At 38.9% G+C, this 27,682-nt stretch overlaps 1 protein-coding gene across 2 annotated transcripts in view; it reads left to right on the top strand.

The window, feature by feature from the left end:
- Positions 1-27,682, top strand: part of elp2 (elongator acetyltransferase complex subunit 2) — a 134,506-nt gene that overhangs the window by 91,029 nt on the left and 15,795 nt on the right. For both annotated transcript variants that reach the window (XM_072253437.1, XM_072253438.1), the window contains exons 15-19: positions 2,604-2,705; positions 5,444-5,501; positions 11,379-11,451; positions 16,538-16,730; positions 24,841-24,962. In XM_072253437.1, coding sequence (XP_072109538.1) covers positions 2,604-2,705; positions 5,444-5,501; positions 11,379-11,451; positions 16,538-16,730; positions 24,841-24,962 — 548 coding nt within the window. The remainder of the gene's footprint in view (positions 1-2,603; positions 2,706-5,443; positions 5,502-11,378; positions 11,452-16,537; positions 16,731-24,840; positions 24,963-27,682) is intronic.

Here is a 27,682-nt window from a genome sequence, read left to right on the forward strand (position 1 = left end):
CCAAGCAGAGGTGTGAATGAAGAGAAGAGAACTCCGGAAATTACATGAACAGATATCATGCACAATAGAGTGATCACTGAGGACTTGAGTCTAAATGTAGCGTTGACGAACTATTTTAGCAGTAGTGTGAATGTTGAATCCATAAAACAATATATTAGAGTTCATTTTCCCATAAGGTATGTTGAGAAAACACAACACAGGCTATTTTAAATATAGTATTGTGCAATAAGGAATGGTTAATTTTTATATTAGCTGACAGAAAGGTGACTGTAACTCAAATAACCATGCGCTATAACAGGTGTACAGAAGAGCATCTACAAATGCAAAACACGTCAAAACTTGAAGCCGATGGTTTACAACAACAGAAGACCACACCAGGTTCCACTCCTGTTCCTAATAAAGTGGCAAATAGGCTAAATAAATGGATGAGATTATGGCAGATAGAAGATGATGTAGAACAGGTGTCATACAATTTGATTGAAAAATTTTAAAATGCAGAGTTTTTTTTTAAATAGTGAGAAATTGAAAGCTGGTAGTGTTCAGATGGACTTGTATACAAGTTATTGGAAGTTAACAAGCAGGTACATCATGTTATTATGAAGATCAATGGTATGTTGGCCTTTGTTACAGAATGGATTTGAATACAAAAGTGTTATATTATAGTGGCTATATTACATTTGGTCAGCACCTCATTTATATCATTAATGTAGCCTGAACAGCATAGATCATTCTGGAACCTCATCAGCTAGACCCTCTCAGTCTCACTTATTCCTACTCTCTGTTTCCTGTCTGTTAACCATTCCTCATTTTATACCAGTATAATATCACCAATCTCTGGGGTTCCATTTTTGATTCATAAACTTTTGTATAGCACATTGTTGAAGACTTCCTGAAATCCCACACCCATTGGTTCAACCAAATACATTACGCTCATTACATCAAAAAACAATTTCTCTTTCATAAACTCATGCTGACTCTGCTTAATGCTGTTATTATACCATTTTCCAAAAAAAACTGACAGATGCAAGAATTTTTTTTTGCACAGTGCATCTAATTTCTTTCTCTCTGCTTTTTCACATTATAATTTCTCTTCCTTGGCTTCAAAATGCCAGTGAAGTATTCGAGTCAATATTGCATCTAAAGACGACTTTACAAAATGCCTGAGTACAAATCATGCTAAGCAATAACATTCAAAATAAATTTTATTATGTAAGTACATATATATCAACCACATTCAACCGTGAGGTTCATTTTCACATGGGCACATTCAGCAAATCTATAGAACAGTAATCGTAACAGCATCAATGAAAGATCAACCAGAGTGAAGAAAACAGCAAATTGCGCAAATGCAAATATAAATATATAGCAATAAATAACAAGAGCATGAAATAAAGAGTCCTTAAAGTGAGATCATTGGTTGTAGGAACATTTCAATGATGTGGCAAGTGAATGTAGTTATTCCCTTTTATTCATAAGCCTGATGGTTGATGGGTAGTAACTATTCTTGAACCTGGTGGTGTGAGTCCTGAGGCTCTTGTACCTTCTACCTAATGGCAAAAGTGTGAAGAGACCATGACGTGGGTGGTGGCGACCTCTGCTCATGGATGCTGATTTCCTATGACCAGTGTTTCGTGTTGATGTGCTCAATAGTTGGGAGGGCTTTATCTGAGATGCACTGCGCTGAATCCATTTCTTTTTGAAGGATTTCCCATTCAGGGATATTGGTGTTTCCATACCAGGCTGTGATGCAGCAAGACAATATACTCTCCACTACACGTCTATAGAAATTTGTCAAAGTTTTAGATGTCATGTTGAATCTCCGCAGACTCCTAAGGAAGCTGAAGTGCTGCCGTGCTTTCTTTGCAATTGCAGTTTTGTGCTGGGTCCAGGACAGGTCCTCTGAAATAGTATGAAATGGCACAAATCACAGCGATGCCAGTCTCATGCCCACTCTGTCCCATTGTGTTCATGGAGAATGATCATGATTAGGAACCATGCAAAATCCCTATCCTCTCATTTCTCAGTTTTAACTCATTTTCATTAGCAACCAATCCCTGCCATCTTTGGAAACCAACTAGTGCTAATGGCATCATTGACCTGAGAGCATCAGCTAAATCAGTAGGAATTTGCTGTTAGACTTGTAGCATTAACCTTTGTGGCTAACTGCAGCATTAAATGCTCTTAAAAAAAAAACATTGCTTGATTATTGTTGCACTTTCTAAATCTTTGTGCAAAGTATCTACACATGTAGCAGCTGTTTGACTGATTGCTAGTCGAGTAAATAAGTGTTTGTACTATACTAGATTTCTCTACCAATAAATTCTCAAATTAATATGATCTTGTCAGGCATCTTCATTTTCACTATGCAAAATTAGTATATAAAATTATGCGATTGTAATGAAAATACTTATGCATAATCTTAGAAGGGAATATTTTCTAAACTAAATATGATTTAATTTAAATCAATTTTTAAAGTTTTTATCTTGTATGTATTGAAGGTGGTGAAATACAGTTTTAAAAAACTTGCAGTTTAAATAAAATATTGCTAATACATATGAGTCATCTGATTTTTCTTTAAAATAATATAAATTTCTTTGGAACAGGAGAAATAACTGCAAATGCAAGTAAAAGGGATCCAAGTGCATTGCCTCTCAGTGCTGCCGACCAGTATCCCCAGGCTTATTTTCAACCAATCAGTCTTACAGGTATGTGATTCTAGTAGCTCAAGAAAGTTATTCTGAAAATTTATGGCAAGTTTTAAATTCAAAATTAAAATGGAATTTACGAACGGTGGAAGGTGTTGCATAAACCCTTTTTAAACAACCAAGATATTTACTGCATCCTTGTGAGATTCTTAATAGATTATCTAATTTAAAGATTCACATTTAACCACAAGTAGTTGTACTTAACAGTTCTTTTCTGAATGATGTACAGTACATTTGGAATCAAAGTAAACTATTTTTATCTTTCAAATTTTCTTTGCTGAAATTCCAATGAATTGTTAAAGTGAATATTTATGTTAAAGTGACAATATGTATATTGTCAAAAATATTATGGTAAGATTGAAAAATATGGCTATGTTTTAATATCTGTACAACATGAAGTTGCTTCGTATGGTTATAGAAAAATGTCCTAAATGGTGAGGTAGTAATGGGGGACAAATAAATGCCAGATGAACTTAATAGGTCAAAGTCAGCATGGTTTCTGTCAAGGGAAACCTTGCCTGACAAATTGATTAGAGTTCTTCGAGGAAGTAACCAGCAGGGTGGACAAACCCGAGGCAGTGATGTCATTTATTGGGATTTTCAGAAGGCATTTGATAAGTTGCCATACATGAGGCTGCTTAACAGCATAAAATCCTATGGCATTACAGGAAAGATACTGGCATGGATAGCAGAATGGCTGACAAGCAGGAGGCAGCGAGTAGGAATAAAAGGGACCTTGTCTGGTTGGCTGTCGGTGACTAGAGTTGTTCCTCAGGGGTCAGTATTGGGACTGCTACTTTTCACATTGTTCGTCACTGGTTTGGATAATGGAATTGATGGCTTTATGGCAATGTTTGTGGGTGATATGAAGTTAGGTGGAGGGGTAGTTCATGCCGAGGAAGCATGCAATTGCTGCAGGACTTAGACAAATTGGGAGAATAGGCAAAAAAGTGGCAGATGGAATACAGTATTGGGAAATGTATGATAATGCATTTTGGTAAAAGGAACAATCGTGTGGCTATTATCTAAATGGGGAGAAGGTTCAAATGTCAGATATGCAGAAGGACTTGGGAGTCCTCGTGCAAGACTCAGAAGGTTAATTTACGGGTTGAGTCTGTGGTAAAGAAGGCAGATGAAATGTTGGCATTTATTTCAAAGGGATTGGAATATAAAAGCAAGAAGATAATACTGAAGCTTTATAAGACAGTAGTCAGGCCACACTTGGAATATTGTCAACAGTTTGGAGCTCCATATCTCAGAAAGGATGTGTTGTCAGTGGAGAGAGTCCAGAGGAGGTTCATGAGGATGATTCTGGGAGTGATGGGGTTATCCTATGAGGAGTGTTTGGCAGCTTTGGAACTGTACTCACTGGAATTTAGAAGAATGTGTGGGGGGGGGATCTCATTGAAACCTACTGAATGTTAAAAAGACTAGATAGGGTCGATGTGGAGATGATATTTCCTGTGGTGGGGTATCTAGAGCTAGAGGGCAAAGTCTTAAAATTGAGGGGTGACCTTTTAGAACAGAAGTAAGGAGGAATTTATTTAGTTGGGGAGTAGTGAATCTGTGGAATGCTCTGCCACAGACTGTGGTGGAGGCCAAGTCCGTAAGTATATTTAAGGCGGAAATTGCTTGTTTCCTGATTGGTCAGGGTATCAAAGGATATGGTGAGAAGACATGTGGATGGGGTTGAGTGGGATCCAGGATCAGCCATTATGGAATGGTAGAGCAGACTTGATGGGCTGAATGGACTAATTCTGTTCCGGTGTCTTCAGGTCTTCTGGTCTTATGGATACATCCAAAGTACTCTGAGGGTGCACTTAAAATTGAAGCAAAGGGGTGTTGGCCAAAATCTTGGTCACAATGAGGTTTTTTTAAGGACTTCAAGGAAAGTGATGAATATGGAAAATTTTTGGAAGCAAATTTTAAACTTGGGATCTAGATAAAGCTTATGACAGCAGTGATGTGATGAAAAGTGGGAATATTATAAAGTAGAACAATGGATACAGAATTTTGAGGGAATAAATTGGTTAGGCTGGAAAAAGTTATGAGTCAGGATACAGGAAAGAGTTTAAACAGAAGGATCAAAATTTTTAAAATGAATTAATGAGCAACTGAGAGGTAACGAAAATTTGCCCCAAATGGAAGCGGAGAACCTGTTGTGTGATTGGAAATGGACAGCAGAATATTTCATGTGTTGAATTTTATAGAGACTAAAGGACAAAATGTTAATGAATGCTGTGACATTTGGGGACTTTGCTGATTATGAAGAGGAGAAGACCAGAACGTGTTCTCACAGACTCTTGGGGTAACTGCTGGGCAGGATGTGTAGCTCAGCTGGAGGTGTTCCAGTACAAAAATAGAAAATAGAAAACAAAACCTTAATAAAACTGTGGACTGGCCACACTTGGAATATTGTGCCTAATACTGGGTGCCACATTTAAAAGACTTTGGAGAGGATAAAGACTTATTAAAATGATAGCAGTTTGGGTAGTTTGCATAAGTCTTTCTGTTAATTTGCCATGTTTTGAGTTGCAATGGTAATTAGTTTGTCACATTCTAAATTAAGGTGAGAAAGTTGTGTAAAGAACACTCTTTGTAAACTTATAGGTCTGCAGAGTTCTAATACAAGCAGTCAGTGAGGGAAAAAATATATTTGGTCCATTTTATAGTTTGATCCTCATGATGTAATTTCCTTAGTTTCATTTGACTCATTGTGTTCCACTAACTTCCTGCAGAGCCCCCATCAGAAGATCACCTTCTGCAGAACACACTCTGGGCTGAAGTTCAGAAGCTGTAAGTTGTTTATCACTAACACTTAAGATTTGACATTTCGTTACTAAGTGACTCGCATACAGGGCATTGAAAAAGTATTCAACCCCAACAATCATTTTCACATTTTACTGTCTCATTTTCTAAATGGAAGCCCTCTAATAAAATGTAGTTGCTCAGCAGAGGATGAAATCAAAGCAGCAGACAAAGATAGGAACCAGCTTCTTGTCAAGTTTTGCACCAGATTTTTTTTTACCCAGTCCTCATGAACTTGTGCCCTCTGCTTCACATTCAAACCCAAAGAAAGATGAACTCTCATTTAAGGTGAGAGTGCTCAAAGGTGACCTAACTTGGAAATACATGTGTGTTCACCATTTAATAGGAGCACACAAAGACTGAGCAGTGCACCAAATGCATCAGTGGCTCACCTTTCAACAGAAGCTGCTGCACAACCCTCTCTCTCTGTACCAGGCTGTGGTGACATATCACCATTGAGTGACATGCTGAGTCTGGCCAGAGAAGCCCTGAGGCAGAGTCAGTCCAAATGTGGACAAGACGGTCATCCACAGAGTGATGGAGAATCTAGGGAGGGTAGCAAGGAGAACTGGAGATACAGTAACAGTATATTGTGGAACACAGATGGACACACCCCACAGCAAGCACCAGTGGACTCCAGGAAACCTGATCAAGAACCTGTTGCGACTTCAGAAGAATTAGACCCAGATACAGCTGCAAATTCAGGGCCAGCACCTTGGGCTCCTACTGGTTCTAGCATGATGAGGAGCCAGCTAAGCATCCATCAGATGTAGCTACTTCCTTATACGCTTAAAGATACAGTGCCTTGAAAAAGTAATCAGCCCCCCCCAACTATTTTTGCATTTTACTATCTCGTTTTCTAAATTTAAAATATATTGAAGTAGGATTTTTTGAGCTAATCTACAAAACATTGTGCATCATGTCAAATCAAACATTTTGTCAACAACTTACTAAAAATTAACTAAAATTATGAGGCTGAAAAAGTATTCATCCACTCAGGTGCAGTATGATATTACCTTAGCAACTCACCCAACTTTTTAAAGTAGAAAACTGGAGGATCACCTGTTTCCAATGAATTCATAAGAGTAAATTCTCCCTCTGTAAGGATGAGCAGCGTGTTAGGTTTTTCAACTGCCCAAACCAAAATGAAGGTGAAAGAGCATTCAAGACAAGTCAGGGAAATGATAATAGAGAAGCACACATCTGGTGAAAGGTGCAAGACCATCTCAAAAGCACTGAATATACCCCGGAGCTCAGTGTTGTATTGCCATCAGGAGAGTTTCTTCACTGATTGTGTGCATTCATTACAGGGGTGGTGTGATAGTATAGTATAGAACAGGGGTAGGCAACCTACAGCCCACGAACAAATATTGAGATACTATGCTTATCCGGCCTGCAAGCAATTTTTCCTTATTCTGAGTGTTTCACCTGACCACACTGATGGACATGTATGGCATCTTGTTACACTGGCCCCAGGTTCCATTTATTTCCAAACCAAACACTGAATGAATGACGGGAAGGCAGACTTCCTTATTAATATGTATTAGATACTCTCCGTGAACGCGCAGGTTTTCAGATGGGATTGTTCAAATTTGTAAACAGAAACAGCGTCACTATGTTTCAACAAGAAATCCACGCTAAATATCCAGATATTTACATGTGCTATGATACTTGTTGAATAACATGCGTTTCGAAATAAAATCGAAGAAAAAATTTCCAATGGCAATGAATGCAAAATGCAGGAAGGTAGACACTGAGTGCCGAAATTTCCGAGACATTTGGTTACAGTAAATTACTTCTTTATATCGAGCAAGCTGGGAAACCAGTTTGTCTTATTTGCCTAGATTTTGCTGATTTTTGTTTACATGCAAATTAGTTCAAGCTGTTTGCTACTCCATTTGATGTGGAAGTGGACACTGTATCAGAAATTTTTTCAAATGGAATTGATCGAGATACAGTGTGACAACATTTTGAGATCGAAATTTCATTCTGAAGATGTGTTAGTGCTTGACTTCTATAGAAAATATATTCATCCAAGTGGGAAGTATCCTAACTTAGTGGACCATGCAAAAAAGATGGCGTCATTGTTTGGCAGCACTTATCTGTGTGAGCAATTATATTCAAAAATGAAACACACCAAAAACCATTTGAGAACAAGATTAACTGATGCCCATCTGGATAATATCTTGCTCTTGGCATCAACAAGTCTGACACCCAATATTGAGAAGCTTTCAAGCAACAAACAGCATCAAGTTTCACGTTGATTTATCGACTGCATTAAAATTTTCTTTTTTATTATACTTAATTTATCACCATTCAATGCATCATGTTCATACGATTTATATTTAAAGATTCTTTGTGTCCTTTTAATAGATTCAAAAGATGCCTTGATTGAAATAAATTGCAACTAAACTGAGTTCTTTGATTACTAATTGGCATCCTTGGTTAAGCACAAATGATTTTCTAGCATGTGTTATTCATTAATTTGAGGCAAAACATAACTAGATGTATTTAAATGGATAATTACCATATTTCAAGTTTTTTATGGCATTTATCTAGCCCACCGTCTGTTCATTCGTACACGGTCCGGCCCACAGAGGCAAAAAGGTTGCCGGCCCCTGGTATAGAAGTTAGTTTGCTACTTTACAGTGCCAGCTATCACTGATTGAGGATCAATTCCTTCAGTTGCCTTTGGGGAGTTTGTACATTTTCCCAGTGACCACATGGGTTTCCTCTGGGTGCTCGCTTTCTTTCCACATTCCAAAGATATTTGAGTTAATGAGTGTGGATATGCTATGTTGGTGCCAAAATCGTGGTAACACTTGAACTGCCCAGCACAATCCTCACTGATTTCATTTGATACAAACGAGGCATTTCACCATGTGTTTGATGTACATGTGACAAATAAAGCTCATCTTTTTACTCCATAATTTTGAATAAAATATCTCATTTTTAATGATCATCATGTCATCTCAGATTATTAAATTACTAATCCTATGTAACATTATGATAATTGAAGATGCAAGGTCCAACCTAAAGAAGGAAGTTAAAATGCTTGTGATAAATGTTAGATCTTGCAATAGAGTTTATTTTCAGGATGGATTAGCAGCTGGTTCTAATGACAGAACTAGGTTAATTAGTTGCAGTGGAGGCAGCATTTCAGATTTTTACCTTCAGTAGATTCAATCAAAATATATGTTGGTTACTGTAGGGTTCTCTGCTTAAAATATAATATTGAAGCTAGTTAAACGTGTCTTAGAATTGTGAAGATTTAAATCAGTATTTTTCATATCAGTAACGAAGGTTACAATTTCTGAATATTTTTACACATTGTAATGCACTATTATGTATATTGAAAAGCAACACACACAAAAAGGCAGTGAATTTCCAATGGGGATTTTGCTCAGCAGCAGGCAGTTGTATGTGTTCGTAAAGTGATTTAAAATGTATTTAAGCACACGTAGACCTTGGCTGTGAATGATCAAGATATTGATGCTGCAGCTTTTACTACACCAGTTTACTTCCTGAGAGGGCTGTGTTTAACTAAAAGAAAATACTTTTTATCTACTACTGTATTCTGATATTTACCTAAGGATTTATGTTTAGTTCAGATGACTAGTTCTGGTATCTTAACTGTAATGTTGTGATGCTGAATGAGCATTCAGAGTCATCATATATCAGGAAGAAAGCTCAAGTTGAGTTTATTCTAATGGGTACTGTCTGGTAACTTCACTGCCAGCTATTATTATGCATTATTAGTTCAACACTACTCTTATTTACTCTTTTGATCTACAACTGAACACTAATGCCTGATGAGTTAATAAAAATATCTTCTTAGTGAGGTACAGATCTGAATGTTGTAATTTGACTTGTCGCATCAAAGTATGTGACGCAAAGGCCCAAATCAGCCTGAACTCCTGAAAGCTGAGTACTGCAGTGAGCTTCACAAACAGCAGCTCAGCAATCAATAGCACAAAGATCCATTAATTCACTTCCATTTGTTCTACACCACCTTATCTGCACTGATTTTCTTATACTGCATGGATTTAACTTCAAACTTAGCATGTGAATTGATGATCTAAGGACGAGCTTTGTGAGATGTTGGTGGAAGTAATTAATCTTTTACCATTGCTGTCAGTAACTGATGCCTTTAAATCTTGATTGCTGCAGTACAGTGATACTTTGAACATCAATTTTCTTGAGGCATTATGCATTGTGGAAAGAAAATTGTATTACAGATTAAATAGAGGAATTAGAATTACAAAATATTTAAGCATGTTATTTGTGAATATTTTCAAAAATGTTTTGTGCTTTAAATTGGCACTGTTGCTACAGGTGATATTTTCTCAATTGTTCTTTTCTTTCTCCATTTGGTGCTTTTTTTTCCCCCTTTGAGAGAAAGAAAGCTTTCAAAAAATAGATTATCTGCTTTTGCAAGCTTATTTTGTAAACTTAATTTCTTGTAGATTATGATTGCATGCATTCACTTCATCATGAAGATAAACTGTATCGAGAAAATTTCTGTCTCGCACATCTCACTAGCAAAAGTTCAGTTTAAAAAATACAACTACTTATGCTGGAAATTTGAAACAAAAACCAAAAATGCGGGAAGATTTCAACAGGTCAGTTATCATTCTTTGGAAAGAACGGCAGGGTCAGTGTTTCAGGTCACAGAACTTTCATCAGTACCTCCAGAAGCAAAGTTACTCCTCAAAGTGAGAAGATAACAAGAAAAAGGAGAAAACGTCTAGTTAGTAATTTTTCCCCATGACTGCTTGTTAGCAAGTGTGCTTGCATGAAGATTAACTAGTTGGCACTTCAGGAAGTGTAATCAGAGAATCAGAACCCGTTTCCCACAGCCTTCTGACCAGAAACTGTGCTTGCATGTAATGAGTTGTTTTGCCCTTAAATATAAATGTACGTCTTATTTTTTTTTTTGCATAGTGAAGCCAAAACTATGGATTGGCTGTCTTGTTTATATTTGTGCTTTACAGCAATGGGATAATAACAAGGTAAATATGGAATACTATTCACAAAAGTACAATTTATGAAGTTTTGTAATAATGTCATTGACTCGTTCAGGAATGATGTTTGATTTACAATTTTGTATTGCTGTGTAGTATTACATTGTACCAATATTCTCATAATGCATTTTGCTCAGGTTTTCTGATTTTTAGAGTTTCATTTTAAATTTTATTTCCTATCTTTTTTTCCCTAGGAGCACATCCATCAATCTGTTCAGTAGCAACACTGTCATTTCTTTTACATGATGTTTGTTCATCAACAAAGAGAAATAGCTTGCCTTTTATGAATACTTTAGTTTAAGCGGCCTGTATTTTCATTCTCCTGCACTTTCATTTTTAAACTTGCTGGATTCAGCAGCAGTTTGTGTTTAAGTTGTTGGTCTGTCATTGAAAACTATAGTTATCTCTAAACTACTGTTTTGGTACGGAAAATGTGCCATCTAACATCAGAGATTTGCTACCAAATAGCCAAATGCAGCAAGTCCAGCTGAGTAAGCATCATGGTTGAGAGTTGAGAACAGTAGGGATGTTGGGGGGTGCCGAATAAACTAAATGTTTGGATGAAGGCGATTCAGCCCAATTGTTCAGATGATTAGACCGCAGAAGGAAGGGATAAGAATTTAGACCATGGTAGTATTGGGTGTCTAAAAGGAATCAAATTGGAGCCTGGGACCTGGGCAATCATAGAGTCAGCCATTTGGTGTTATGGCTTGGGCAATTGCAAAATCAGGAGTTTGACACAACTTTGCAAAGTGCTGACGAGGGGTTTGTTGAAGTGTGATGGCAGGAGAGGCCTGAAATGTTACCATACACATCTCAAATGTCTTCCTTCCCTCAACAGATACGGGCATGGCTATGAAGTGTTCTGTGTTGCTTGCAATTCCTCGTTGACTGTGGTGGCTTCAGCATGTAAGGTATCAAGCAATTACATTAGAAAAATAATAATTACATACTGAAAATATTAATTCCACATTGTTAGGTAAATCAACTTAATACTCAGAGTTTACTTCATGATGTCTTTCACTGTGAATAGATGTGTTCCTTTAGCTTCAGCGGTAGTTAGCGATTTCCCTCAGGAATAATTTCTCTGGCTGAAGATTGAGCAACTCTACTTAAATATAAATGGAAAATCCTGTACCACCATTGATGTTGGTTTTCCATTATGAGGCTCTACTGTTTTACCTGTGTTTTATAATTGTCATGGACTTCTATCTGAACCTACAATTACTTGGTGAATTACTTTTGCATGTTTTTAAAGCCATTCTTCAATCAGAAATGTAGCGTTTACAAATCACAAACTAATATTTAAGGGCCGCGCTCTCGTGTTCCATTTCGTGGTAACTTATCACAGAAGAGCTTTGTTGGTGTAACTGGCTGGTGTGTAAGTGTTCATAGTTAACATGGTCAAATCTAATGACTGTACAAGTGAAGAAGAAGAATAGACTAGTGGAAATGTAATGGAGATAGGCAAAATTCTTACTACAAAAAGCTGTTGTTTGTGAGTAGTGTTATGATATGAAACCTTTATGCTCAATAGCAGAGGATAATCCACCTAACTGGCTGTCCCTGGATTCCATGGCACCAAACCTGGCAGTCCAGCCTACCATGCGGTACTTTGTCAAAGGCTTTGCTAAAGTCCAACTTCATCTACCGTTTTGGTTACTTAGTCGAAAAACCAAAAAGATTCATAAAGCATGACTTCCTATGCAGGAAGCTATGTTGACTCCTAATCAGATTGACTATCCAAATGCTGGCAGATCATGCCCCTCAGAATTCCCTCTGATAACTAGCCCACATCTGATGTCAGAATGACCACCCTTTGCCCTTGCTACCCTTTATAAACAATATAACAACATTACCCATAATCTAGCCTTTAGGAACTTTTCCAGTGGCTAAAGATGAAGCAAAATATCTCCATATGGGCCTCTGCAGTTTTGTCCTCTCTTCACAGAAGTTTTTGTTCTAATTTGATTGGAAGTTTATTGACCTGGAATGTTTTGGAACCTCTGAGCAGTGATGAACTGATGGCACTGAGCACTGACTTCGGTATCTAAAGGTTACCTTCTCTTTTATAATCGATCAACTGGAGGATTCTTAATAATGAGGCATTCTCTCTCTTGATGAGCATTACATAACCAAAACTTACTACATTCATAATAGTGGGAAGTACTTATTGTCATCTAAGATACTTCACAGTATTAACTAGAACTATCAAAGTGTAAGAACACGGTGAATGCTTAAGGGTATCAAAAGGTTCTTTAACAGTTAAAAATTAAAGCATAGTTCTTTGTTCTGTTTTCTATAAATAAACTTGGTGAAAGGAAGGAATTTTAAAAAAAGTCTTGTAGGGGACTTAGGTGTGTTTATGAATTAATAATGTATCAGAAGATCTTGGATTAAAGCATAAACATGGTGGGTTACCTGGACAAGAGAAAATCTGCAGATGCTAGAAATCCAAGCAACACACACAAAATGCTGAAGGAACTGTGCGGGCCAGGCAGCATCTATGGAAAAGAGTGCATATGACATTTTGGGCAAGACTGAAGAAAAAAGTTGATAGGTGAAAGAGATACAGGGCTGAAAAAGGCAGAAGGCCATGGAAAAAAAGAAAGGAGAGGAGCACCAGAGGGAGGCAATGGGCAGACAAAATAAGGTGAGAGAGAGAAAAGGGGATGGGGAATGGTGAAGGGGTGGGGGGCATTACCAGAAGTTTGAGAAATTGATGTTCATGCTATCAGGTTGGAGGCTACCCAGATGGAATATAAGGTGGCCACCTATTTTAATTCCACTTTCATTCCCATTCTGATATGTCAATCCATGGCCTTCTGTACTGTCACAGTGAGGCCACACTCGAGTTGGAGGACCAACACCTTATAACAACACACATCAAAGTCGCTGGTGAACGCAGCAGGCCAGGCAGCATCTCTAGGAAGAGGTACAGTTGACGTTTCAGGCCGAGACCCTTCGTCAGGACTAACTGAAGGAAGAGTTAGAGATTTGAGAGGGGGAGGGGGAGATCCGAAATGATAGGAGAAGACAGGAGGGGGAGGGATGGAGCCGAGAGCTGGACAGGTGATTGGCAAAGGGGATATGAGAGGATCATGGGACAGGAGGTCTGGGGAGAAAGACAGGGGGGGGGGGAACCAGAGGATGGGCAAGGGGTATAGTCAGAGGGACAGAGGGAGAAAAAGGAGAGTGAGAGAAAGAATGTGTGTATAAAAATAAATAACGGATGGGGTACGAGGGGGAGGTGGGGCATTAGTGGAAGTTAGAGAAGTCAATGTTCATGCCGTCAGGTTGGAGGCTACCCAGACGGAATATAAGGTGTTGTTCCTCCAACCTGAGTGTGGCTTCATCTTTACAGTAGAGGAGGCCGTGGATAGACATGTCAGAATGGGAATGGGATGTGGAATTAAAATGTGTGGCCACTGGGAGATCCTGCTTTCTCTGATGGACAGAGCGTAGGTATTCAGCAAAGCGGTCTCCCGGTCTGCGTCGGGTCTCGCCAATATAACCTTGTAACAACACCAGTTTCACCTATGAGGCCACACTCGGGTTGGAGGACCAACACCTTATAACAACACCAGTTTCACCTATCACCTTTTGTTTCTCTCTTCCCCTCCCCCACCTTTTAAATTTACTCGCCTTTTTTTCTCCAGTCCTGCTGAAGGGTCTCGGCCCAAAACATTGACTGTACTCTTTTCCATTGATGCTCCCTGGCCTACTGAGTTCCTCCAGCATTTTGTGTGCATTACCTGGAGTAACTGCTGTATTAGTTTATTTCCACTCAAATTCTAAACTCTGTGATGAGCCCACTGTCTGGTTGCATATAAGACCATAAGACATAGGTGCAGAATTAGGCCATTTGATCCATCGAGTCTCCTCCACCATTTAATCATGGCTGATCCTTTTATTCTCCTTCTCAACCCCATTTCCCGGCCTTCTCCCTGTAACCTTTGATGCCATGTCCAATCAAGAACTTTTCAGTCTCTGCCTTAAATACCCCCAACGCCCCGGCCTCCACAGCTACATGTGGCAACAAATTCCACAAATTCACCACCTTCTGGCTAAAGAAATTTCTCTTCATCTTTGTTTTGAATGGATGCCCCTCTAACCTGAGGCTGTGCCCGCTTGTCCTAGACTCTCCCACCATGGGAAACATCCTTTCAACATTTACTCTGTCTAAGCCTTTCAACATTCGAAAGGTTTTAATGAGATCCTCCCTCATCCTTCTAAGTTCCAGTGAGTACAGACCCAGAGCCATCAAACGTTCCTTATATGATAACCCTTTCATTCCTGGAATCATCCTTGTGAACCTCCTCTGGACCCTCTCCAATGCCAGCACATCTCTAAGATGAGGAGCCCAAAACTGTACATAATACTCAAGGTGAGGCCTCACCAGTGCCTTATAAAGTCTCAGCATCACATCCCTGCTCTTGTATATGGCAACCCAATACTGAATCACTGATGGTAGCTTCCATGCTTGCACAGAAATCTTATTGTAGGCAATTTGCTGTCAGTTACCAGCAGTAATGATGGTGAATGTCATCAATTTTACATTTAAGCTAATGTATAGACTTTGAAAATGCACTATGTGAATAAATGGATTTTTCTGTTAATTCACTGGTTGTGCAAAAAAATAAGAACTTGGAAAATAGGGGAGTTTAATCAATTGCTGAGATGTTTTTTGTTGTTTTTGATTTTGGGTCACAGTAAGCAGTGCTTATGATTGACCTTGGCCACAATGGAAAATAGATATTTTCATATTATTTGGAAATTTTGTAGAAGGGTAAAGGTTAAGTTAAACTCATGTCTGATGGGAGACAGTTATTTCAAGTCAAGTCTCAGTTGAAACTTTATAATTTTGGCCGTCAGCTGATTGGAAATTTGCTAGAGTGCTGTATGATTGGAGGTGCTGAATTTTGGGTAAGATTCTCTGTTCTATCCTGTTGGAAAATCTGTAGTGTTTTCCCTATGGCTTTTGTGTATATTTATTATTCAAACTGCATCACTAAAACAGATTGATTATCATATTGTTTAAAAATCCCAATTGTTTACCACTTGGTTCACCCATTTCTTTTCCACAGATAATTTTCTTTCAACATTACATGCTCCTTTCAAATTTACTGAGCCCTGTTTCCTGTGCTTATTTTAGACTCAGCTGTTGACTGGAAAATTTATTAACCTACTGTGTAACATCTTAAAAAAAAGTCAATTAAAAATTATTGGTATATTAATAGAAGAAATACCCAGTAGTCCTGAAAATCTGTGAGTCCAGCATCATCAAATCCCTTGGATGCCAAATTACCAGTATCTTGCTATATCTGATCATTTATCTCTTTCAAGAACAATGCATCATCTCATTTGGTACAATGTTGACATCATTTCCAAAATGTATCATTAGCTGCAAAGAGTAGTTGAGAGGAAAACTGATATCTACTCTGTTAACGATTTATGCATTGATCTCTCAAGTAAATGGCTTCCAAACCGTTTTCATTGTGGGGAAAAAACTTCTGGACTCCCCTAAAAATAATTGTGCTCATCTTGGAGAGCGGGCTTGAGACCAAACAATTAACTCAAATTAAAATCAACTGTGCTATTCCACTTACTGGCCTGCCTACCTTTATGGATCAATGGCTGCTGATTTCTGTAACAAAAATATGTAGATCACTTCTTTTGAAGGTGTATTTAAATCTACCACACTCCCAATTTTTCTCTATGAAGAATAAGAGTAAAAATCTCAGGATTAACATGACCAATTTTTTTGAATAGGTGTAAAGGATTGTGGCAATATTTTTTTCTAAACTGAGGATATTGATACTCAAAGTTTTTTTATTAGAGAAGATTTGTGTTTAATCTGCTAACATTTTCATGCATGACAGAAGAGATCACACATTATTCATTTGAGATCACACATTATTCATTTGCCTTTCTTGTAAAATAGAACTTGAAGTTCATTAATCTTCCCTAATGTTTCTGTATGTTTTTTTTTGGTTACAGGCTTCGAAAGTTGAACATGCAGCAATTATTTTGTGGAGCACCTCCAGTTGGAAACAACTACTGCATTTGCCGTTGCACAGCCTAACTATTACCCAGTTGGCATTTTCTCCAAATGATCGATTCCTGTTGGCAGTTTCACGCGACCGAACCTGGTCTCTCTGGAAACAACGTGAAATGGCTGAATCCAATACAGGTAAGGACAGAACCTTCATGAGCAGGATTTATTTGGAGGAACTATCATAGCTTTAAAGTAATTAAACCTTCAGTGATCTGAGGTCCTCTTGTTTACAGAATTGTGAATTGTATTTATGAGTACCTTTCATTGTCAGGAAAGTTTAATTTTTGATGTTCTGACACTTCTGGCTTGGGCAGATGGGCATGCTTTCAATTAGTGTTTTTTTTATCGAGTTGGGCTTGTGTCACCCTTACTAGCTACAATTTGAAGCCTTGGAAATTCCTGTTGGCATCAAGAGCTTTTTCACAAAAAACTCCAACCAGAATGCTGGCTCCTCATGTGGGATATGCATTTAGTAAAGCCAAGTTTTGTTAGATGTCCCTTTGTGACCACAGGCAGCATGTTATGGAATAAATTGTAGGTCATTTGTAGGTTAGGGGTCTGGGGATGCGTAACTGTGAATAATTCCCTGGGGCCAGGTGTGATCTACCATGGAAATCAAGGGAGGAGATTTCTGGGTCACTAACGATTTCTGTATTTTCATTAACCACAGATGAGGTGCAAGTAGACTTAGGATAGCTATTGTCATTCCCTTATTTTAAAGGGCAGCGGCAATATGCTTGGTACCTACAGGGCCAATGATCCTTACATCAGTGGTAGGGAAATTATTAGAGAAATATCAAAATAATAGGACTTATTAACATATGGGAAGGTATGAACTGATCAGGAACAGTAAGCATAGGACATGTTACAGGGAAAATCTTGCCTCGCTAATTTGATTGAGTTTTTTTTTTGAGGAGGTAACAAAGGATGGCTGAAGACAAGGTGATTTATATATGGATTGTATTACAGCAATGATAGACTGATTCAGGAGGTTTTAAAGAACATGGATTCGAGACAAGTTAGCAAATTCGATCTCAAATTGGTTTGGTGATAGAACGCAGAGGATAGTGGTGAAGAGATGATTTTCAGATTGGAGGCTGGTGTTGCACTGCAGGCATTGGTGCTGGGACCTTTGCTGCTTGTGATATATTAACAACTCAGGTGTGAATGTAGGAGATATGATTAGCTAGGTTGTGAATAGCAAGGCTTCAAAGTTACCTGAGGCAACAGTAGGATATCGATCAGATGGCAAGTTGGGTGGAACATTAGCAGACTGAACTTATTCCTGACAGGTATGAGGTGGTGCATTTGTGAAGTCAATAAGGATAGGGCATTGACTGTGAATGGTAGAGCACAAACAATCGTTGATGAACACAGAGTCCATAGTTCTCTGAAAGTGGCAGCATGAGTAAATAGGCTGGTGAAGAAGGGTATGGTATTCTTGCCTTCATATATAAGGCATAGAATATCAATTGGAGAAAGTGCAGTTCCAACGACATTCATCAGGATGATGACCAGACTTGAAGAACTTCGGTTGTATAGAGAGATTGGCTAGCCTTGTTTTTATTTTTGGAAAGAAGGAGGCTGTGAGGTGACTTGATAGATTTATATCAAATTTCAACTTTGGCCCAGATAGACTAGAAAGGCAGGGTGTTGTGAGTTGGGCGAGGTTGTATCACTCCGAGCACCAAGCCAATTTAAAGAGGTGGAGCAACACATGCAAAATGCTGGAGGAACTCAGCAGGCCAGGCAGTGTCTATGGAAAAGAGTATAGACGATGTTTAGAGCCAAGACCTTTCAGCAAGACTAGAAGAAAAAATAGAGTCATAGTTAGAAGTTGGGGGAGAGGAGGGAGAAACACAGAGTGATAGGTTAAACTGGGTGAGGGAGCGTGAAGTAAAGAGTTGGGAAGTTGATTGGTGAAAGAGATACAGGGCTGGAGAAGGCGGAGAGAATCTGTGGGAGAGGAAGAAGGCCATGGAAGAAAGAAAAGGGGAAGTGCACCAGAGGAAGGTGATGGACGTGCAAGGAAATAAGATGAGAGAGGGAAAAGGGGATGGGGAATGGTGAAGAGGGGAGGGGGGGCCATGACTGGAAGTTCAAGAAGTTGATGTTCATGCCATCAAGTTGGAGGCTACCCAGACGGAATATAAGGTGTTGCTTCTCTGACCTGAGTGTGGCCTCATCGCAACAGTAGAGCTGAGTTCCTTCAGCATTTTGTGTGTGCTGCTTAGATTTCCAGCACCTGCAAATTTTCTATTGTTTGTGATTGGAGAGATCAAGAATGGCTGCTCTGGCAGTGAACTCTAAACCTGGAGCGATTTGCCTCAGTGAATCCTAACGCGAGGTTTGGACAACTTAAACGCCAGCTCAGTTAGTCTGAGAGTTCCTCTTTCACCCCGACAATAAGGTTTTGATACTGCCCTCGGCAGATGTGTTTCGTGTTTGTGAACTTTGTGGTGTTTTGCCTCGCTAATATAATGAACTGAATACCGAGGCTTTGGGCCTACTCTGAGCTGCTCCGGGAACTTGGATCTAAGGACTCAGTTTGCTCGGAATGCTGTTGTTGTTGCTCACTTCCGTTGTTTGCATGGTTTGTTTTGTTTGTTTTTTTTTCTTTTCTCTATGGGTTGGTCTGCATTTTTCAAAATTGAGTTCTTTAGAGTTCCTTGCTTTGCAACTGCCTGTCAGCAGACAAACCTCAAGGTTGTATAATTTATACATTCTTTGATAATAAATGCATTTTTAATCTTTGAAAGATTATAAAGTATAGATAGGAAAAAGATTAACTAGCAGGGATATCAAAAACAAGAGCGTGTTGGTTAAAAATGAGAGGAAGGAGTTTTAAAGGAGATCTGAGGGGAACTTTTCTTTTACACAGAAAGTGGTTGATAGCTGGAACACATCCCAGAGCAGATGGTTGAATCAAATGCAGTCACTCCATTTAGATGTCCATAGACCCTTCGGTTAATGGTAGGGGAACCCCTGATTTAGACAAATCTTAAATAGCCAGGGTACAAGAGGATAGGTGTTTGATACTGACATGAGTGTGATAGGGTGATTGTTTCCTGTATGTCTATTACTCCAGTACTACTTGTAATGCTGGTTGAAGGATTGAGTTTTCATATTTCAGGGAAGTGGGTTACACCCACAACTTGAAAATTTTATCATACCTATGCTGTGACATGTCCATTATGTTTCCTCCTGTAGTTCTAAGTTCCCCAAATCCAGAATCAGAATTAGATTCAGGTTTAATATCACTGGCATATGTTGTGAAATGTGTTGGTTTGTAGCAACAGTACATTGCAATACATAATACTAACAAATCTATAAATTACAATATAAAATATATATAAAAATGAAATTAAATAGTGCAAAAGGAGAGCAAAAAGATTATGTGGTAGTGTTCATTATCCATTCCGAAATCTGATGGCGGAGGGGAAGAAGCTGTTCCTGAATCATTGAGTATGTGCTTTCAGGCTCCTGTACCTCCTCCCTAGTGATAACAATGAGAAGAGGACATGTCCTGGGTTCCTTATTGATGGATTGCACGTTTCTGAAGCATCGCTTTTTGAAGGTGTTTTCGATGCAGGTGAGGCTAGAGCCCATCATGGAGCTAGCTAGGTTTACAACTTTCTGCAGCTTTTTCCAATCCTGGGCATTGGCCCCTGTATGCAAGATGGTGAAGCATCAGTTAGAATGCTCTTCTTGGTACATCTGTAAAAATTTGCAAGAGTCTTTGGTGGCATACCAACTCTCCTCAAACTCCTATTGAAATATAGCCACGGTTGTGCCTTCTTCATAATTGCATCAGTATGTTGGACCCAGGATAGACCTTTAGAGATGTTGACACTGCAGGAATTCGGAACTGCTCACCCTTTCTACTACTGATCGCTCGATGAGGGCTGGTGTATGTTTGCTCAACTTCCCCTTCCTAAAGTCCACAATCAGTTAGTTGGCTTTATTGATGGTGAGTGCAAAGTTGGTGTTGTGATACCACTTAATCAGTTGATATATCTCACTCGTGTATGCCTCTACGTCACCATCTGAAATTCTGTCGACAATAGTTGAGTCATCAGCAAATTTATAGATGGCATTTGAGCTGTGCCAGGCTACATGGTCATGGCTCTAGAGAGTAGAGCAGTGGGCTAAGTACTCACCCTTGAGGTGCGCCAGTGTTGATTATCAGCAAGGAGATGTTATTTCTGACTGTCGTCTCCTGGTAAGGATGTCAGTTGCAGAGGGGGGTACAGAGGCCTAGGTTTTGAAGCTTGTTGATTAGAACTGAGGGTATGATTGTATTGAATGCTCAGCTGTAATCACTAAACAGCAGCCTGAGTTGGACATTGCTATTGTCCAGATGATCCAAGGCCAAGTGGACAACCAGTCAGATTGCATCCGATGTAGACCAATTGTGGCGATAGACGAATTGCAGCAGGTGCAGGTTCTTCCTCAGGCAGAAGTTGGTTCTGGCCATGACCAGACCACTTCATCACAGTAGATGTGGGTGCAATTGGGCGTTAGTAGTTGAGGCAGCTCACCCTGCTCTTCTTGGGCATTGGTGTCATTGTTGTCCTTTTGAATCAAGTGAGAACCTTCAACTGCAGCAGTGAGAGATTGAGGTTGTCCTTGGAACATTCCTGCCAGTTGGTTGGCGCTACCCTATCAGGTACAGCATCAGAGTATGATAATTTGCAAGGGTTCTTTGGCCTTCGAATCAGAAATCACAGGGTTATCAGATGTTTTAGGGATTTGCACAGGTGTAGGTTCCCTTTCAAAGCATGCGTGAAGGACATTAGCTCATCTGTGAGTGATGCCCACAGCCATTCATGATGTTAGGTTTCACCTTGTAGGAAGTAATGACCTCCAAACCTGCCAGAGCTGATGTTCATCTCATTCTATCTCTAACTTCAATTGTAAGTGTTCTCTTACTCTTAAAATAGCCTTCCGTAGGTCATACCTGGACTTGTATAGTTCTCGATCACTGGTCTTGAATGCCATAGGTCTAGCCCTCAGCAGACTATGAATCTCCTGGCTCATTCATAGCTTTTGGTTTGGGTATGTCAATTATATTCACAAAGGCACACACTCATCCACGCAAGTGCTGATGAAGTTGGTAACAACTGTGGCGTATTCACTCAGAATTGAAGATGAGTCCCTGAATATTGTTCAGTCTACCAACTGAAAGCAGTTCTGTTGCACTTCTCTGCCTCCCTTGAACGTACCTTTCTCATCCTCACTACTGATGCTGTAGTCTTTAGTCTCTGCACATACACCAGGAGTAGAAGTATAGCGAGGTGTAGACTTATCAAAGTGTGGGCGTGGGATGACGTGTAATTGCTCTTGATGGTGGTAAAACAGTGGTCAAGTGCAATGTTCCCTCTAATTTATAATGACCAGAGTGCGGAAAAATCTTATACTGTGCAATTTTTTTGCCCAGTGCCAGCAACATGTGCATACTGAATTTTACATATAAAGGTATTCATTTTAACAACTAGCAAAACACTCTCAATAAGAACTTTGATCTTCTCTGGGTTTGATAGTTTTCCCTCTCATTCATCTGCACTCTCACAAAACGTGTAGCAGGCCTGTAGTGGGTAAGGAAGGATTTTCTTGCTGGAGCTTTTGCACACTGTCTATATGTGATTTGCTTGCTAAATGCTGCTTTAAAAATTCAAGTTTCCAAATACCACACCACTTCTTCCCACTTGCAAATTTTTCAGCAACTTTTGCATAATGACAATACATGTAGGTAACATCAGTGTCTGTATTGTACATAAATATTTCCCATAGCTGCACATTCCTGACCTCATAAGCTTTCAGTGTAACAGTTTCTACTGATTCATTAAGCCATTCCACTTTAAATGAACTAGCAGTTGTTTTGTGCTTCAAGCCCTTTATTTCTTTGGAATTTGACATAGTGAATCAATAATTTGTTCAGTAAAAACAGTACAAGTGATCCAGTTCTAAAATCTGCAGACAAATCATCACAAACTCCACCTTGTCAACACCATGTGCATCAGAGAGCATGAAGGAAATATGATTGTGTACATTTTTGAAATATACTTAACATGCCAGTGAGGTAGAGGGTGACAGCATTTTGTGTGCAGTTTAAATTATCTTGTGTGCTAGGAGCAAAAGATGAATGCACACGCACACCTTAGAGGGAACATTCGTCATGTTTGTTGACTCCTCTGGCTCCACAGATGATAATGTTGATGGTAGTTGTTCAGAATTTCTTCAAGCTGACCTGATAGGGAAGGCTTCAGGTGCACTGCTTCATGCCTGCTGATCACGGTGCTCAGCTCCTCCAGTGCCTGCTTTGTATCTGCGTAGTGTTTTGCCCTTTAACTTTTATTGCATCATCTCACAGCTTAAAGTGCTAATGAATATTAAATCAATATTTGATATAACTAGGAAGGATGGACATTTACAACTTGGATCTTGAATGAGTAATTATCATTGTGCCATTTGGGAAAAACTTCTACGGAAATGAAATGCCCTTAAAATCTTATGCAGGGAGTCCTCCTGAAACATCAGAGTCACTGGCATTGGCTTGGGTGCATTTGTCCCACTTATCAACAATTTGAAACATCAACTGCATTGTATGCAATTTGCATGCTTGAAATAAAGAGAGAATCAGTGATGCATTATCCCCAACTGACTAATACAGATGTATTATATTGCTGTATGAATGGGAACATATAAAAGTTGCATAATTTAAATGGATGTAGTAATTTCAGGCAAATTAGATACTTTGCTTGCAAATTAGGGCATTCTATTTTAGTATGCTTACCATATGGTGAGTTTTACTAATTCTGGTTTGAACAGGAGAATCAGTTGTGTATTTGAATTGACAGAATTCAACTGGAAGCTTAAATTCAAGGTAAAAAATAGTTTGAGGATTGAAAATATTTAAACAATATTTCTGAATGTCACAATTATATTTATAACTGAGGGAATATGGCATTTACTAATGTTTCACGGTTCTGACTATTGGCAATTTGAGGTGTTTGAGCAGTGGCCAATCATTGAATTCTTCTGCTTTGATGCCATGGAGGATATCTTGCTTGGTGTAGCTTTTATAGCGAAGGACAGACACACACAAGTGCCGTGCACTGACAATAGGACAGAATGAGTGACAAATCGTACCAATTCTGTCAATAAGCTTTATCGCTAGACAACATTGCTCTGATTCACCAGCATTTACTTGTCAGTTTCCTCACCAGGCAGACCTGTTATAGGATCTGAATCCCTTTTTTCACGTCAATAGGGATTGTAGCTATACAAAGCAGGGGAAGATGGATGGTTTTTCTTAACTATTTTGCTTCATTTTAACGATAATTACCTATATTTTAATATTTTTAAATCATCTTTAATTTTATTGATTTTTACTTTAGTTTAAAATGATTAAGCTTCTGGGTATAGTGTATTAAAATAACATGGCTTAAATTGAGAGGGAAGGGCTGAAGAGGGTATTTGAGGGGATTTTTTTAAAACACAGTAGTTGGTTTCTGGAGCTTGTTGCCAAAAGATGTGATTGAATCAGATATGATCACCATGTTAAAAAATAATTTTGACAGGTACTTAAATAGACAAGCCATGTAAGGATACAGACACAATAAAAGCAAATAAGATCAGATAGATTAAAGAGGTCATCATGGATGTGGTGAACTGAGATGCCTATGTCTGTACTGCGGATCTCGATGACTTCATAATTTTCCACTCACGCTGTCGTCCCTTGAGTGTTTCCCGCATTTTCTCTATTTCAGATTTCCAGTATCTGAAACAACTTGTCTCAGATGACTAGAAACCTACCAGATTGTTGCAAAAAGCCCATCTGGTTAACCATTATCCTTCAGAGAAGGAAATCTGCCATTCTTACTTCTGCTGGTTGAAATGTTATTCCAGACACACAGGTCTCTGAAAAGGCCAGGCAAGTAATTCAGTTGTGACCATCGCTTCCCAATTTCTCAAGGAGCATTTAGAGACAGGCAATAAGTACTAGCCTTGCAAGCAAATCCAGATCCCAAAAATGAATAAGCTTATTTGGAAGTGCTGTATATGAGCACTGACTGAGGATAGCTCAAGGACGTGCAGCTTGTTAAAAGCTCCATCTCCAACTTATTGGACACTTGGAGAGAGATGGCTGGAAGCCGTGAGATTGCAACAGTATAGTTGTCCATAGTGAGTTTATTTCAAATGAATTGGTGGCTTTTATATAATCTGTGTTGTTTGTTTTCAGATCCTTTTTTCTCCCTCTTTGCGCACAGTGATAAAAATAAACCTATACACAGCCGAATTATTTGGTCCTGTGATTGGACTTTCAACAGCAAGTACTTTGTCACTGGTAGTCGTGACAAGAAGGTGAGTAGATAGAGCAAGTTTATTATGTGATATTAGTAGGAATTTTTGCAGAAGTACTACCAGAAGATTAGTAGTTTTGAATAACATTTGCCTAAGGATTATTATTGTGTGTTAGTACAAGAGTACATGGATGTGTTACTACAATTTCAGTGATACTTCTAAAATCTAGCTCTACAATATCATTGGCATACATCCAGAATAGGTTTGTATGTCGCAGCTCAATATTTTGGAACCAGCGAGTGAAATTAATAAATAATTGAGGTCATCAGCCTGAAATACTAACTGTGCAGATAATGCATAATATGAAGTATTTTAACTGCATTCTTGTACTTTTATTGTATGTCTTCCTTACAACACAATAGGAACTCATTCAGCCCGTTAAGTCTATGTTGGCATTCAGAGTAATCCCACCAATTCCATTCCTCCACTTATTTTCTCATAACCCATTCTCTTACACATGTCCATAAACACTTCACTGATTCTTCTTGCCTATGTTAGAGACAATTTACTGTAGCCAGTTAACTTACCAACCAGCAAGTCTGTGGGATGAATGAGAAAATTTAAACACCTTAGGGAAACCCACAGGGAAGAATGTACAAAAGTCACCCAGACAGTAATGGGGTTCAGTGTTCAAGTTGATAATAAATAATTAGTTTTGTCAAATGCTTTTCTTTGATATTGAATTTTGCTAAGTTTGGTAAGAAGACGAACTAGTTTGATTAAATGAATTAGCTGATGAAATGTTGTCCAGTACACAAACAAGTGGTGCAAACCCTAACGTGACCAATTGTTACCTGATCCCATCTCCTCCCAAATATTAACAAGGTAATGGAATAAGTGAATAGTACTGCTATGAAGTACAAATTGCTCACCAATAGTCTTTTCAAATACAACTAAGTTTTACATAGAACATAGAACATAGAATAGTACAGCACTGTACAGGCCCTTCGGCCCACAATGTTGTGCCGACCCTCAAACCCTGCCTCCCATATAAGCCCCCACCTTAGGTTCCTCCATATACCTGTCTAGTAGTCTCTTAAACTTCACTAGTGTATCTGCCTCCACCACTGACTCAGGCTGTGCATTCCACACACCAACCACTCTCTGAGTAAAAAACCTTCCTCTAATATCCCCCTTGAACTTCCCACCCCTTACCTTAAAGCCATGTCCTCTTGTATTGAGCAGTGGTGCCCTGGGGAAGAGGTGCTGGCTATCCACTCTATCTATTCCTCTTATTATGTTGTACACCTCTATCATGTCTCCTCTCATCCTCCTTCTCTCCAAAGAGTAAAGCCCTAGCTCCCTTAATCTCTGATCATAATGCATACTTCCTAAACCAGGCAGCATCCTGGTAAATCTCCTCTGTACCCTTTCCAATGCTTCCACATCCTTCCTATAGTGAGGTGACCAGAACTGGACACAGTACTCCAAGTGTGGCCTAACCAGAGTTTTATAGAGCTGCATCATTACATCGCGACTCTTAAACTCTATCCCTCGACTTATGAAAGCTAACACCCCATAAGCTTTCTTAACTACCCTATCCACCTGTGAGGCAACGTTCAGGGATCTGTGGACATGTACCCCGAGATCCTTCTGCTCCTCCACACTACTAAGTATCCTGCTAAGTATTTTTATATGAACTTCTCAATTCCCAGTTCATTATACTCTTTATCCTTCAGATGGTGATCAGTACTACATAGGGGGAAGGCAAGATCAGCTACCTCTAACAGAAAAGTGGCATTTGACAACGGACAGCATGCGGTCCGAGCAGCCTCAGATTAATCGGCATCACCAGACAACATATCATATTAATGCCGGCTTGTGATCAGCTCAAATGATTGAAGAATGTAAACCAAGACTGCTCATCTCTCCCTTATCTTCTGTGTCACCGTTATCACAAAGCTCCCCATCCCCACAATTCGTGTCTCACTTGGCTTATTGTCTAAAACTGTATGGTTAAATGAGCAAACCAAAGGCAGGATATTCTGATTGAAAAGTCAAAAACTAAATACGCCCGAAGGCTGAAATAAAAACAAGAAATGCTGGAAGTAACTGATAGATAAGGGAGGGAAGCAGAGATAACATTTCAAGTTATTTCATCGGGAGATAGTCTGATTGTTAATGACAACTCTCTAATAATCTCCACTCTTTACAAGCTTTGAACTAAGAATAAGATTGAATGCTTGATGCTCACCTGAATAGGTCAGCTGTGACTGTGCTTGAGAATGTGAACATTATCTAGGAAGAAGCAGTTTGATTGATTAGTCCCCTTTCAAGGTCACAGGTGGCTCATGATTTCTTTTCAGACTTGTTATCATTTTGGTGTTGGATCATGTGATATTACTACCCTTAAGTGTAGTTCCAGATTCCATGCTAGAATTGAATTTACTTCTGTTTAATTTGTGTAGCAAGAACACAGATTAACAGAAAATTAGGAAAATCTCAGTTTTTAGTGGAACAGTCAGTCACGTCTACAAGTTAAACCATTTTTTTTGCAAAGCAAATCAAAGATTAAACTTTAAATTAACACATGTTGATTATTGTTAATTCAAGAATTATTAGTAGTTAGCTGAATTTAGAGACCACCCAAACTGACAAAAATTGCTTTTTCAAGTCTTAAACAAGAGAAAATCTGCAGATGATGGAAATCCAAGCAACACACACAAAATGCTGAAGGAACTCAGCAGGCTAGGCAGCATCTATGGAAAAGAGTACAGTCG

Source organism: Mobula birostris, chromosome 3 (genome assembly GCF_030028105.1).
Source record: "Mobula birostris isolate sMobBir1 chromosome 3, sMobBir1.hap1, whole genome shotgun sequence".
Lineage (NCBI taxonomy): Eukaryota > Metazoa > Chordata > Chondrichthyes > Myliobatiformes > Myliobatidae > Mobula > Mobula birostris.